The sequence below is a fragment of the Engystomops pustulosus genome, chromosome 7 (assembly GCF_040894005.1).
Source record: "Engystomops pustulosus chromosome 7, aEngPut4.maternal, whole genome shotgun sequence".
Lineage (NCBI taxonomy): Eukaryota > Metazoa > Chordata > Amphibia > Anura > Leptodactylidae > Engystomops > Engystomops pustulosus.
Window position 1 is genome coordinate 38,923,073 of NC_092417.1, and position 15,543 is coordinate 38,938,615.

At 42.6% G+C, this 15,543-nt stretch overlaps 1 protein-coding gene across 6 annotated transcripts in view; it reads right to left on the reverse strand.

Moving 5' to 3' along the window:
- The window catches only part of RALGAPA1 (Ral GTPase activating protein catalytic subunit alpha 1), a 130,605-nt gene that overhangs the window by 75,987 nt on the left and 39,075 nt on the right, over window positions 1-15,543 (reverse strand). For 4 of the 6 annotated variants that reach the window (XM_072115523.1, XM_072115525.1, XM_072115524.1 and 1 more), the window contains exons 6-17: window positions 15,308-15,485; window positions 14,519-14,634; window positions 13,148-13,286; window positions 12,381-12,589; window positions 11,768-11,998; window positions 10,419-10,619; window positions 9,197-9,331; window positions 8,958-9,106; window positions 7,584-7,713; window positions 7,004-7,241; window positions 5,703-5,864; window positions 1,957-2,097 (exon numbers count right to left, since the gene is read on the reverse strand). In XM_072115523.1, the coding sequence (XP_071971624.1) occupies window positions 1,957-2,097; window positions 5,703-5,864; window positions 7,004-7,241; window positions 7,584-7,713; window positions 8,958-9,106; window positions 9,197-9,331; window positions 10,419-10,619; window positions 11,768-11,998; window positions 12,381-12,589; window positions 13,148-13,286; window positions 14,519-14,634; window positions 15,308-15,485 (2,029 nt within the window). The remainder of the gene's footprint in view (window positions 1-1,956; window positions 2,098-5,702; window positions 5,865-7,003; window positions 7,242-7,583; window positions 7,714-8,957; window positions 9,107-9,196; window positions 9,332-10,418; window positions 10,620-11,767; window positions 11,999-12,380; window positions 12,590-13,147; window positions 13,287-14,518; window positions 14,635-15,307; window positions 15,486-15,543) is intronic. The other 2 variants (XM_072115528.1, XM_072115527.1) reach the window with 1 other exon arrangement.

Genomic DNA, 15,543 nt, shown 5'->3' on the forward strand with positions numbered 1-15,543 from the left:
ATGCAAAAAGGAGGTAACTGGGGCGATACAATCTAAGTAAATTGGAGTTTATATTTTCCAAGCCTACAGTACAATGGCTACTTTCAAGTATTGTATCCTTATATTGGAGGACTGCAATGCATCTCTGCTGTATAACTATACAGTGGGATATGTCCTCCTCTTCAGCCCCTTCAGAGGAGGAAACAACATGCTGCTGAAATTCAGGGGGAATCCCATATATTTACAGGTACGTCACTGGGAAACAACTACAGCGGAGGCTAGAGATCGATGCCATAAAATGGCATCCGTCCCCAATAGTTTAGAACAATTTTTTTTCAGGATGAAATAATGAAGTGTATTACACTTTCTCATCTAGGGGTTACAGCTGGCTGAGATGTATAATAAGCAGAGGCCAAACGATGGATCCATTTGCCATTATATTTCTGGACTTGTTCAGCATGTACGTCAGAAGATTTCTATAGGTACACGCCGATTCTGCTTTGTGTGTCATTGTGTTGATACCCAGCCAACACGAAGGAAACACAGCTAGGAAGGGAGATGATGCAGGGTGGAAGTCTCAGGCTACAGAAGACTCTACGCATGTAATATTAAAAAACCCCTTAAATTTAAAAAAATCATCCTCTTAAATATGACAACAGGAGTCCTTAAAACTGCACTGCGGTGACCAGCCGGCTAAAACTCAAAGGAAGTCTATTTGTTATGCATGTCTTTCTTCCGTCAACTTTTAAATTTATGCTAATAAACAGGGCGCCTAGGGTTGTTACCAGCGACCCTCTATGCTCCAGCTTCACAGGTTGTTACACAGTCTCCCCTCCCAACTGCTCCATCAGGACTTCCCCATCCTGCTGTCTTATATAATAACACAATGGGAGGTGGGAAATTCTCCTGCACGGTGTAACAACCTATGAAGCTGCAGCACGGAGGGGCTCGAGTAATGACCCCCAATAGCTCTTTTAGATCACCATCATAATTTTAAACATTGATTTTAGAAGGAAGGGGGCCACAGATAATAAGAAAATGATTTTAAATATAGATTTCCTTTAAGGGTAATAGAAGCCCCTAAAGATCAGCATCTAGTGGTGCTATGAAATGTGACATACTTGATGTTAAATATTTGTAAAGTGGCTCAGAATTTTAATACAGAAGGAGAATACATTAACAGATGAATTGACTGTAATAAGTTGAATGAAGCCATTCTCTAAGGTAAAGGCGACAGGCGTGGCAGATGCTGTAATAAAAGGTTAGCGATTCCAGGTAATAAATACGAGTAAACAAGTGAATACAGCAAGTTAGTGCAGAAAATCTCCTTGCATATAGGGCATATCAGACATTCTCAAAGCTGCAGGAAACAGAGTTTAGAAGTTTGGGAAGTTGCGCTGGGAGTACACATGTATGGTCCAAATTATAGCATTTCAAGTCTGGATCATATCAAATATGTCTCAATAACAGAGAATATAAAATTATATTCAATTGATAATATGATAATACAGGACCCATGATTTGTGTCCTATTGGCTGATCACTTAAAAGTAAATCTACCACCAGGATGAAGGCTTGTAAACCAAGCACACTTACATGCTCCCCCCCCTGGCAAGATCCTCTCTTATTTTAGCTTCTTATGCCCTTGATTTTCCAAAAAAAAAAAAAAAAAAAAGAATAGCAGAACCCGTCAGCAGGAGCACACACCAATATGTCAGTGTGCTTGGTTTACAATCCTTCCTCCTGGTGGTTGATTTCATTTAATACAAGTTACAGGTACCCGGAGCACTAGCTGCAAATATGGGTTCAGGAAGGATTTTGAGAATGTCTCATAGCCATGATTAGAGAGCGTGCATAGAGGGGAATAAGCGCTTAGATTGCTCCCTTCTCTATTAGGCACGGTACAATGCTCTCCTATTATGCGTGGTCACAGGGGGCTGCAGACAGTGGGAAGGGGTGCAGACAGAGGTGCCACTACCTGACAGCTCATCGGAAAGCAGAGTGAGAACAATATCAGGCAGAAGGGGTTTGGAAGGATGGATCAGGACAGGTGCACTTTTAGCGCTGCGGATAGAGGCTGATGGCAGGGCACTGTCCCCAATGGATCGGCTCCTCATGGCTTAAAAAAAAGAAGACAGAAAGACAGGAGAGATCGGGGGGGGGGGGGGGGAAGAGAGAAGAGGGAGCGGAGAGGGAAGAGAAGTGACTGATGAGAGTACGGCAAAACCACAAGAAGCAGACAGAAGAAACAATATGTACGTGGAGAAACTCTACAACATTGTGCGCTGTGATGGAGAAGCATGGACGTGTGGAGGTGGATCTACAGAGCAAGAAGAGGGGGAGAAACACAAATATCTACCACAAACTGCACAATTACACGGAAAGCAGATGAGCTCCTAGTGGTAATATATACGGCTCCGGAGGTTCTCCTCAATGTAGTGCTGAAGCCTGGATGGGTCAACCTTCCTAGTCCTTGTCACATCCACAGAGGTCCACAAGGAAGTCGCTTTATATAAAATCTGTAACTTGAAGCTGCCGGGCCCCAGTGCAAAATATGTGCCAGGCGCCCAATTATAATGTGTTGTATATAGTACTAGTATTTTCTCATATGACAAAAGGTACCTCTTTAGCCTCTTGGACCCTCTGCACCCCCTCAAGTGGCACCCCTGAGAGTCACCTATAGCAGAATACCCCACAAAATGTAGCCGTTATGCTCCTCTGACTGTGACTTAAGAAGCAGAGTTTACCCCTCTCTTGGGAACCTCATACGGAGCAAGTATGTAGAGCTGCGAAATATCAGTCTCCACCCTAGCAGACAAAACCCAAATATAATGAGCTTTTAGCATGTTATGAAGCTACACTGACAGATACATACACAGGATAGGGGATCACAAGGTGATCGGTGAGAATCCAACAACTTGGACCCACATTCTTTCATTATAATGAGGGGAGAGAGGTTAATCATGTGTCGTGCTCCTCCACTAATTCGCATGAGAGTGTTGGAAATAGCTGAGTACAGGTTATCTCGGGCACTGCCATCTACTCAAGGAGAGTGCCAGAGGAGTACTGTGCTCAGCAACAGGCCACATGCTTGACCCGACGCTCCACCGGTAAATGTAAACCAGGCCACTGTTCTCCAGACTGCTGGGGGTGCTGTTCTTTTATTTGGTGGGGATTCCAGCAGTCGGACCTTAAGGATAATCTTCTTATCCACTATACCTGTATTTTGGAGATACATACGGTAGCTAACTTGATACAACCCCGATTAAGACATGGATGCACCTTCATCTAAGGATTACCAACCTTATCACCTAGATATGACTTTACACTTGTGAGATCTTCTGTGCACTGCTTCCCTTTAATTCTTCACATAGGTACAACTTTTCTGAACAAGTGCCGGTTGTTGGTCCTGTAGCTCATCTGATTCCAGTGAACAGGAGAAGCCGCAAAACAGCTTTGCCAACTTACACTGTTATAAATGGTTCTTGAAGGAAATCCACCATCAAAATCCAGCATGATAACTCACTTACTCATAGATGCAGGCACAGTGACTGTGGTAATCTCCTTAAATTTGTTATCCATGGCCTCCTTCCTTCTAAAATCAACTTTTAAAATTAAGATTATGAGCCTGAATGGCTCAGGGGGGTGTTTCCAGAGCCCCTCAGTGCTGCAGTTTCACAGGCTGTAACAATGAGCAAAGCAGTCACTCTTCCATTGGGTTGGGTAAGACATGTTGTGCCCATTGTAACAGCCTGTGAATCTGCAGCACTGAGGGGCTCGGATAATGTCCCCAGAGCCCTTCAGGGTCACTAGCATACTTCTTAACAGTTGATTTTTAGAAGGAAGGAGGCCATGGATAACAAATAAAAGAATATTACTACAGTCACGGTGCCTGGATCTATGAGTAAGTGTCCCTGGTTTAACATGATTAATTTTGATGGTAGATTTCCTTTAAAGGTAAAACCTGTCAAACAACCTTGGGTTCAGCCATTAATACCGTAATTCCCGAAGATCCCTTTAAAGCTAGAAAATACTAAGGGGTTTCTGGATAAGGTTCCTGTCAAATGACTGAAATTCCATTATGTATTGATCTACAGTACATGATGTGATAATGAATCTATATTGAAAACTGTAAATTGTGTGGTAATGTATGAAAAAACAGGGTTTTCCAGTTCTTGGTAAATAAGGCTTACTCACTGCATCATGCTCACAGCTGTCCGCAAATAGAACATGGTTTACATTCTGTAGCTGAGAACTTTTCCCGAAAGATAGCCTGAGGCTCAATGTCTAAAAGCTATAGGTTAGAATATACCTATAGCCTAAAAACCTCTGGTTTTAACATCTGGAGGCCAAAACCTGTCCTGAAGTTTCCATTCTTTGACAGCTAGCAGAAAAACTGATAGCTAGCCTATGGACTTTTGGTTATTTAATTGCGCACCTTTTGGGGCTAAAAAGTTGCTTTTGTAATAATTTTATAAAAAGCATCAATAATTTGGCTCCTGCAGTTACCATGTAATGCAGTGCACAGCAAGCTGCAGGATGCCATCCACTAGAAGAAGCCAGGTCTCCAATGTGTTCTCTCCTAAATCATCATATAATTTTTGCTTGCCCATAATTCAATTTAGTAACTGTCCAGGAGAGATGGGATAGACTGGAGACACAGAAGATATGCTAGGAAATGGTACTTTTCAGCTTGCAATGTATTACGGTACATAAACAATGCAGAAGCCAACTACTTTTAAAGGAAACCTGTCAACACATTTTTCACAACTAAAACTAGTGACAGGTTCCCATAGAACCCTATGCACTAAATTACACCCTTAAGCTAATAATTGTTTCCCCCACATCCCCATAAAATCAACTTTGTTATCTTACCTGGCATACAGTCAGATCCTCAGAGAGGGCGTGTACTCCCGTCCTCACTTATTTCTACTCTTCCCTATGTCCAATTCAGCACTTCATGTCGTGTGACAAGAGGGATGTCATCCAAGTTCCTTTACCAACTAATATTTGCAAAATCTACCCCATGTATATATCCGATTACATGAACCCACAGCATTAATGGACTTCTCCTCCTCCCCATCCTCTTTGGAAGCTACTGTGATTTCATGTGATCAGATACATAATTGAGGTAGATTTTGCAAACATAAGTTGGTAAAGGACTTTAGATGCCATCACTCTGGTCACATGACATGAAGTGCTAAATGGGGCATGGGGAAGAGTATAAACCTCTGACTCGATCGGAATCTGTCTGTATGATAGGAAAGATAACAAAGTTGATTTTATGGGGATGTGAAGGAAACAATTTTTAGCTAGAAAAGGTTATCATTTAGTTAAGAGGTCTATATAGGAACCTGTCACTAGCTGTATTTGTGAAAAATGTGGTGACAGGTTCCCTTTAAGGAAACCAACTGAAAAGCATCTATAGCCTCTAAAAATTAACCTATTATTACATTGTGCAGAAGCTTAATTTACATAGAATGGAAAAGCCCTTCAATTAAAGACTATAGAAACCACACATTATAGTCTACACTGGAAAATGAGGCAACTCAGCAAACTGAAATGACGCACATTTTACACATTGAAGATGGGTTCTACACAAAGCCAACACCTTCTGCTGCTGATATCAAGCCGACCCAGATTCTGACCGCGCTTATCACCCCGCAACCAGTGAGGTCATGATATGAGCAATGGAATCATGACGGATGTTATTTGATAGCATACCGATAGTTTTCTGCCGCACAATGCTCCTGGCTTTCTCAGTGCCGGGTGATCCGGTGGTAGTGGCGCTGCGCTGGCGCATTGGAGCCTGGCCTGGCTGCTCTCTACTCCACCCTCGTGAGAACGACTTATCCACAGCACCTTTCTGAAACTCATGGCCTCCTCCTAGATAAAGGAATATTAGTCAATAAAGAAATATCAAAGTCAAAGCGGTGTGCTGGGTACAGGAGCAGGTAGCCTCCATCACATGACAGAACCAGCGCTCCATTGAAGTTTCTGCAATAAATCCATGGTGCATAATGGAATGTTCTCTACTTTTTCTGGTCACTATAGTTGTCGGGTCTTGTTTTTTTTTTTTTTCAGAACAAACTATTTTTTAGAAGCCCAAATTAACGTTTTACATATCCTACTGGTGAACTTTATCAACCCTTTCTGTGCAGTAGAAGGCAAGTCTACTGCACTTTTTCTACTAATATTTTTTGCCATTATCGTCGAAATTACATAAAAACATATGAAATACGAAACATAAATAAACCCCCCTCCCTTATAAATGTGGTATGTTTTTATTTCTTTTTTTAAAGGACGTTCCTTTGCATAAATTTTTTTTTTTGGAAGGACCCGTAAATTTAAATTTTTACACACTTGGGGTTTATAAAGATTTTTGATTGTGATAAATATAATCATTCAGTGTAATGGAGGATTATTAAAATTGTAGATTTGGGCATCATTTTTCATTTACTGTATATATTCAAGTATTCAAGTATAAGTATTTCAGCACAATTTTTTCAGCACATTACTGAGGGTGGCTGTGACCAGTATATTTCCCACCCCAGACTCATACACAAGTCAAATAATATAAATATAAATATAAATATATATATATATATCTTTTATGTTTTTTGTAGTACAGGATACGTAAAAAGTTTTCTAGCCTGGGTTGGTAGGTGTGGAGATGCAAAGTGTGTGATTTGACCTTATTTTTTACCTTAAAGGGGCAGCACCGGGCTACTGTGCTACACCATTGGCACCTCCAACTGCAGGATGCCGATGGGTGGCAGAGTGAGCCCACTCCATGTGCAGATCCTTAGTCACCGTGGACACAGGAATAAACACTCAGGATCTGAGTTTTTCCTAGTGATAGTAGCAGGACACTGGGTCCTGCAATCTTCTGTCAAAAAGTGTCACATCTGAAGAAGTACCCACAATAATTGCTGTAAAATGTTGTTACGTCATTAAAGGGTTAATCTGAGCTTTAGGAAGTAACATTAGCGTTGTTGTGAGACTGTGAGGTGCATTTATTTAACCTTTGCCCTTGTGCTTCTTCAGCTTTTGCTCGCTTAGCTTGTCTAGCGGCAGCTCGTTCAGGTCCAGATGGTAGACGTTCTTGGCCAGCACTTTGGTTAAGGTTTCCATGGTGTGAGCCCATTCCGTCGCTTGCTCCTCCCAGTAAGTCAGCGATGACATAACAGCAAGTAAATCGTCCCACAGCTCCCGGGAAACGCTGACGTGAAGACTGGACTTAATCCAGGCCACGATCAGGGTCTGAGGGGTATAAGAAATAATTCTTAAGGCTAAAAAACACACACAGCCGTGGATGGTAGATGAAACACGGACCCTGTGGTGGAGGGATTTCATGAACTGTGCCAAGAATGGGACTCAAGCAGCATAGTTATATATGATGTAAGGAAACACTTCCTCACCACAGAAGAGCATTTTTTTCTGCTATAAATGACAAAAACTACCATTTTGAACATGTAACCTTATGTGGAATAGAAAAATGTGAACCATCTGTATTCGGATTCCGTCATACACTTCTATAATGGAAGAGCGGAACAGAAACCCCCGATGCATGTGTGACCCCAGACCAATTCCAGCAACCCTTACCTGGAACAAAGGTCCTGCCAGCCGCCCAGCCAAAATTTGATTCTTTCTGCCTTGATATTGCAGTAGAACCAGCGGTGGGATCTTCAGCACAGACTCCGTCACCCTGAGCATAACCAGCAGCAGCTGCATCCTGGACACGAGGAAACATCATAGGTGTTAGGAACATAGACGTGTAATGCATAGTCTTCATATAACATGATTATACTGCAACCATCCTGATCCTTTCCTGGGCAGTCTCATGTAGGCTGTCGAGGTTCATTAAAGGGGTTGTCCGAGTTTTAAAAAAAAAAAACTATATGTGGCCGGGAGCGGGCTGACTAAAACAATAAAGCTGTACTTACCTCCCGGTGCCCTCCCGTATCCAGCGCTGCTGTCGCTCCGGTCCGGGCGCCATGTAAACAAACATGGCCACCGGAGCAGCGCTGGACTCAGTTCCGGCCGGACCCGACAACCTTCCGGCCCCCATACACAATGCTGTGTATAGGGACGGATAGGCGTACCCGGCCACGGCCGGCCGGAAGCTGAGTCCAGCGCTGCTCCGGCGGCCATGTTTGTTTACATGGCGCCCGGACCGGAGTGACAGCAGCGCTGGATACCGGAGGGCACCGGAGGTAAGTACAGCTTTATTATTTTAGGCAGCCTGCTCCCGGCCACATATAGTTTTTTTTTTTTTTTTTTTTTTTTTTAACTCGGACAACCCCTTTAAGGCCCCTTGTAAATAACTTCTGCCTTCATTTTACTTTTCTGTGCACCACATATATATTGTCGCCTCAATAAGAATACTGAGACTGGACATTATCATTAAGGATTTGTAGCCACAAAAATCTAATTATTATGAATGCACAAAAAAATGTTCACAATAAGAAATGACTATGTTACAAGTCATCATTGTGGTCAGACCTCCAGAGAGCAGGACAATAAGGAAGCAAAAGCTCCTAGTGTACGAGTAGAGGTGACCGGAACACAACTTTAAGTTGGGGTCCGGGCTATGTGTGCGCCCCGTATGACCTAGGCATATTGCTGGATTGGAGGCCGCACAACCAATCTAGAAAACAGACACCACTTTCTACTGGCCATGGCTTTAGGGTGTCAATCCTAGCCAGGGGATGCACCCGAACCCTGGACCCGAACTTAAGGAATCCTGCTCATGTCGATTTGCGAGCAATGCTCCGATCATTTCTATAAGAAGCCCTATGTAAATGAACATAAAAAGTGCTGTATTCACATTTGGACTTTAGCCCCCCTATCACTGGAGATCCCATTGGTCAGACTCTCCACAATCCATAACATATCCCCTGTGGAAATATACTGCACAGCGTGCAAAGGTTTCAATCATGTGCTCACGGCACTATCCAATTAAATTTCTCCTATTACCAGGTCTTCTTATCCATGGAGACTTGGACCACCATGTAGCGATAGATGTTCAGGACCCTCTTACACATGTCCGTATGTTCATTTAACATGGTCTTGTTGTCATTTGCTGGTTCAAGCAGAATGATATTTGCAGCATTTACAATAAAAACCTATTAAAAGAGGAAAATGAAATAAATGGTGATAAACTGGATATTTGTATAAACCATAAATTACATGTAAAGAAGAGGAGTATAAACTACCTGATACACAGCCTGAGCGCCAGCCTTCACATTCCTGTCCAAGAAATCGGCTTCAGAGACCTTGTTACCGGAGTCCTGGTGACACTTGGACCAACTTGAAGTGCGGACGTGACCTTGAGGAACAGTCAGCGTGTCCTATAAAGCAAGAAGTGCATTACTGATAAATGTGTAGGAAGCAACCTGGATTATTTTTCTGACTTTTCCCATATACATGCACTCTGGAGTTGGTTGAGTGTGCACGTCTCCAATAAAGACAGAGACTCCTGTCAAGACACACACGCGAGAATGATAACATTAACCACTTACAAATACATAATATGAACTGTCTATGTGCCTAAAAGGGACAGCATTTACCCCACTAAACTACTAGTCCCCACAGGTAGGGTATGAAGTCCGTTCCGGAAGTCCCTCTTTTATGTTGAACCTCAACCGTTTACTTAATGAAAATCTCTCCCAAAGTCAAGCAAATATGACTCATCTCACAACAAGAGGAGTCAAGTTTAGTGGTTAGGGATTGTCCCTTTAGATGGCCTCTGGTTCTATAGCACCTAGAAACATGATTTTGTTGTCATATTAAAGATAAGAATTTCATCTTTCAGATCACATTACAGGCTTTTGGTTCTATGAACGACACAACTTGACATACCACCGGTTAAAATATAGGCAGGAACTGGTTCTTTTTCTGCAGCTTGCATTTACACCTATGTCTTTAGCAGCCGGTATGTCATATTCTGTAGCTCACAAAGCCTCAATTCTGATTGGACTTAAAAGATGAGATCCCCATCTTTAATATGACACAAAAACATGGTTCTAGGTACTATAGAACCAAAGATGGGGGCTTATGAAGTGACACTCCCCTACAACCTCTAAACTTGACTCATCTCATGAGTCTCGTGAAAATAAATAAAAAGGGGTCATATTTGCCTGACGTTGAGGGAGATTTTTTTTAACTACTAAAATGAGATATTACATAAAAGAGGGAATACTAGAAAGGACATTTCATATCCAACTTGAGGGGGCTAATAGTCTAGTGGAGGTGAGGGAATATCTGGTCAGACAGATGATCAAGGCATTTAACCTGATGATCCCCACATCTTATTATGTCTTACTAGTCAGAGACTCTTCTACTAAGTGACGCTTTAAGTGTGTATCAGGTCTTTGCTTCTCAGGGTGTAAGGACTTGGCTAATCCAGTAGAAAACAAAGTATCCTAGTCTACTTACCTCTTCTCGTTCTTTTCCCTTCTCACCAGACCCGGTGGAAACTTCCTGGCGCTCCACAGATATGACAATGCCTTCATCTAATGCAGACGGTTTCTCTGGTTCTTGCATGAACAAGGGTTTGTCCTTCTGTTTAATCCACTGCTCATAAACCTTCAGGACTTTCCGCATCGCTGCAGCTTCACACACCGGCAGCAGGAAAGACTAAGGGAAAGACATTGTGACATTAGCCAAAGTTAATAAGATACATTTCTAAGCCTAGGTCCTATACAAAGAAGAAAAGGTACGAGCAGGCGTGGCCATGATACATGCAGAAGATCAGACCAGATAAAACCAAAATTTAAAACCGCACCCAACACGGGCAATATACTAAGGACCTGTGTGTCATCGTTCGCTCCTGCACTGATGATATAAGAAAAGAGTGCTCCAGCCACAGAGACAAGAATAGGACCTGCTCCGAGTTACACAGCTCAAGCAGCCGGTGCACACAAGGGGCTATGGAAACCACCACCATGTTTATGAGCCCAAAGAAACACATGGGGACTTGAGCTATTGAGACAGCAGCTAGGACGCATTCCCGGAATAATGTTTGTGTGCATGAGGCCCAAAGCAATAAGTGAGGTCTTCCCTCAAATCGTCATGAGAAGAGAATTAAACTTGAAGAAGCATAAAGTCAAGAAAGTCAAATGCAACATCAGCTAAGAGAAAACCAGAAAGACAACAAATGGATGAGAGACATGAACTATATTCATGTAAATCTTCTAAAATTTCTCACAAATGCTGGTTTTACTTGTGGGGTGATTTAGGAACAGTAGGCAAAGTACTTTACATTGCCAGGTATACTCAATCCCCCTGGTGGCCAGAAGCTTTAGATTTCCATGGACCACATGTTTCTTTAGCCTGCAGCCATCATCCATAGCCCAGCCATGAACATGCACACTCTGCTTGGCCAAGCATGCACGATAGGAGGGAGCAGGCAAATCCCAAACATATTCAAGTCTCCTTCCCCATATATCTGTCTTGGGGAGAGTAAGAAATCTCTCAAAAAGATAAAAATTTTTGAGAGGGTATTGCCCCTTTTTATATAATGTATATGGGAAAGGGATTGTCCAGCTCAAACATACAGAAAGTCACTGATGGATAAATCACTGGCCTCAGCGGTGACTTCTAAACCACCACTCCAACCATCACCACTGAGATCAGTCAATGACGTGCAGTATGTAATGGAGTCTAGGGTGATACCAGTGAATAATCCATCATGTGATCAGTCACAAAAACACATTTCCACCATGAAGCAGTAGTGTGCTCGAGTCAAGCAACCCCTTCAAAGTCTGACCGACGCTTCAGCTCACCTGCCGGAAAATCTCGATGAGGAAGTCGACATTGCAGCGTCTGCTAGAGAAGAACCTGCGGATGATCTCATAGTCGGTGACGTGTTCTTCAGCAATGCTGCAGAGGCTGGAGACACTTGGCTCCCGTTCTGTCAAGGTGCTGGTATTGGAGTGGGATTGCTCTGGTTCGGTCGTCCTTTCTCCGTTCTCATTTCGACTGTCCTCCTGGGCAGCCAGGTTGGCAGCAGCTCTCTATAGGGTGACATTTGTAGAGACATGTAAAATAACAAAATCCAGAATAGGTAAGTAGCCAAAAACAACTCCACTTTGCAGAAAATGATAGACCATTGCCAGAAATAATTTCCATCCCAAAACGAAAATAGCACAAAAACTTTACTAGAGAGGAATTCACAATAGTAGTATCAACTGTAAGATAAATCCACTAACTACCCAATACTTCTCCCCTTCCGGACGTAAATAGGTGTATGCAAAATGTACAGATCAGATACCATTATCACCATCAGTGCAAAGTAGGTTTCTATATGGTCTTCGTATGTGGATGCAAACAGGAACTTTCTCATTCATCTCCAGCAAACAAAGATCACACAAAAGGGATAACCTGGCGCCTCAATACCTGTATATTCTTTGGCACATTCTCCCCTTCAGTCCCAGGAATATGAGTCCCTGTGTGAGGCTTAGGCTCCAACCAGAAGGACACCAGCCATCTGATGACAATCACCCGCGCGTTCAAAAAGGGCTCTTTGGTGCAGTACTGAGCCTCATTGCTTTCCACATCCCTCCGTACCAGCATGTAGTGAGGTTTTGGTCTAATTTGTGGTATCTCTGCAAAAATTAATGTAGTTAGCTTACCAAAAATACATATAATAAAATATATATTAAATATATAGGACTGCTATCCTGGAGTTCAGCTGAAGAGCTAATGAACGACTGACTGTGTTCATGTAAGAGAATGTAAGTAGCAGACCTGAGTGAGTTTATGGATGTAGCAGAGCTGTGTGGTCAAAATAACATAGCTGAAACTTCTTGAAACCTCTTTTGGTGGGTTATCTGCCAGGAGAACAGAAACTTCCAGAAAGTGGAAAACCCCCATTTAGGAAAAGTTAAGGAATATGGCTGTGACAATATTGATATGAACGTGTATGGCCTCAGATCAGGCTTTGTATAAACTGTTTTGCCTTACACAAAAGGCTGACCACATATATAAGAAAGTGGTCAACCCAAAAACTTTGTTTGGCTATGATCCATCTCACCTAACACTCGCATACACATGCATGCTCAGCTTGACTGAGGGGTGCATGTGTTCTACCCTGGAAGAACAGACGAATCCCATTTCCTTACACATCAGTCATTGTACAGGAGATGTGGGACACACCAGCTTACCAAGTACAGGGTTGTATAGGCTGCTTTCTCTGCTCATGGCAGGGAAAATATAAGGCATGTAGTATTTCTTGAAATTGGAGAATAGGAAAGCAAAGCCATCTTCCTCCTTGTCTTTATTTTGCCATTCTAGACTGCGGACCTACAAGGAGAGGGGAAGACACAAATATGAGTCTACATACTTTTAACCAGTCCATACATTACAAGAATTAATTATGTTAAAGGGGTTTTCTGAGCTAATACATCACATACACAGATTACTGACTTCTTCAATCCGCCAATACTGGGGGCTACCCCACCCAAATGTATCCCATGGGTAAGTAACTGAATTCATGTATTCATTTAACACCTCCCCTGACTACTAAAAGAGGAAGAAAAAGCTTTAAACAAACCTGGATCCTGTTTATAAGGCTGCACAACCACTTCACGTAGGTGCCAAACAGATTCCAGCACAGACTGGATGGGCCTGGAGAACGTCGCTACTTTGTTTTATCAGCAATAAAGTCATGAACTATTCTGGATGGCAGAGTAGTCCTTGAGCTGAACATGTACATGGGCCATGGAGAATAGCTCATGTTCTATCTAGGGAGAGGGTAGTAAGTCACTCGCACTACCTGAAAAGAAGCTTTGCTCTTCTGTGTATGGACACCTTCAAGGGGGCACCAGCAATGTTTATTGAGTTGATTTGAAAAGCGCTATGAAATATGATGGCGCAATATAAAAAAAAATATATTAATCATATTTTTTGATTAAACTTTTCAGTGATATTTGAGTGGTATAAATATTTAACCTGTCAGCAGGACTGTGAATGAAACTTATATAAACTACTGAAATGCTTCAAAGGCATTTTTAAAATCAGCATAGCACAGGCTATTGAAACCGGTCATCAGCTGATAATGACATGGCTGGTGACAGGTTCACTTTAAGGGTTTGTCCCAAGTATTTAAGTTATCCCCTATCCTAGAAATCACAGAGTGGTCTGATTGCTAGGATCCCCGTCTCTCCAGGGAGCAGACTGGAGCAGCAGGTAGACAGACTGCCGCTCCCTTCATGGTCTATGAGAGATGGCAGGCCCAGCCAGCACTTCATTAACTGCTATGGGAATATCTGGATTATCAGGAAATAAATACAAAAGAGAAAATGGGTATGAGGCCCCTTGTGTGCTCACCCAGGCCATAACCAATCCAGCACACAGCCGGGTGGAGGAGGACAGGGTGGCGAGCGCTCCTCACATCTCCACTCTCCATTACAAGCCAAACAAGGCTTGGTTATGGTGTAGTGAGACACTGTGTACTCACTGCACTAGGATTGGGTGCCATAGACATCTATGTGTCCGTGATACTATCATGTGTTTGGTACCTAAGAAAGTGTTACCTGTATCACCATATACTTCAACAGGGCTTCCAAAAAATAACTGGTCAGATCATCTTGTGCTTTATCTCCTGACTGTGGGGGTACAAGTGGTGTAATTTCCTCAATTGTAACTTGGCCTGTAGAAAATACAACCACATCTTACTACATCTTCTTACATAGTATAGTATAACAACGTTTTCTTCACATGGAATGCTGGAGGGTGTCACATATTTGAAAGCCTATGTCTTCTGAACCATGGCACCTAGAAACACAGTTCTGGTTGTCTTATAAAATATGAGTAGCTCCCAATTAATACCAAATCAGATTGGATTGTGTTTCTAGGCGTCACTGGATACTGGAGAAATCCACTGTTAAATTCACAGTCAGGAATGGGAAGATGTATATAAAAACGAGAGTTTGTATGTTCTCTCCGTGTTTGCGCGAGTCTCCTCCGGGTCCTCCGGTTTCCTCCCACATCCCAAAACATACTGGTTGGTGGATTAGATTGTGAGCCCCACAGGGACAGGGACCGATTTGGGAAGCTCTGTGCAGCACTGCGGCATCTGTGTGCGCTATATAAATAAGAAATTATTATTATTATTCTAACAGCAACTTGCAGAGTAAATATCTCTGGTTCTGTGGCACCTAGAATCAAAATGATGCAATGCTAAAAGGGAAGATTCTCCTCAGAAGATATAGCCGTTTAAAGCAGGTCACTGTCTTGATGTATATACATGTGCTATTGGCAAGCAGGATGTATATAGCCCTAGGCAGTGGTGATCAATTCTAAGGATCCTTATGGTGTCTTACTTTCTTGCAGGTTCAGGGGCTGGTTGATGAGATTATCCAGGGTATATATGCCATGGTCAGAGGGGGGCGCAGGGAAACCAGGGATGAGACAAGCGAACATGCAGAGCTGCTCCCAGCTGCAGTTGTTCTGAAGTGTCTGAAGCCACAGGAGGAACAGGCGCATCCCTTCAAGGCGGATCTGAAATCAAAACACAGGAATCACTTATCTACAGATAAATGTCAAGTGAAAGCTTATA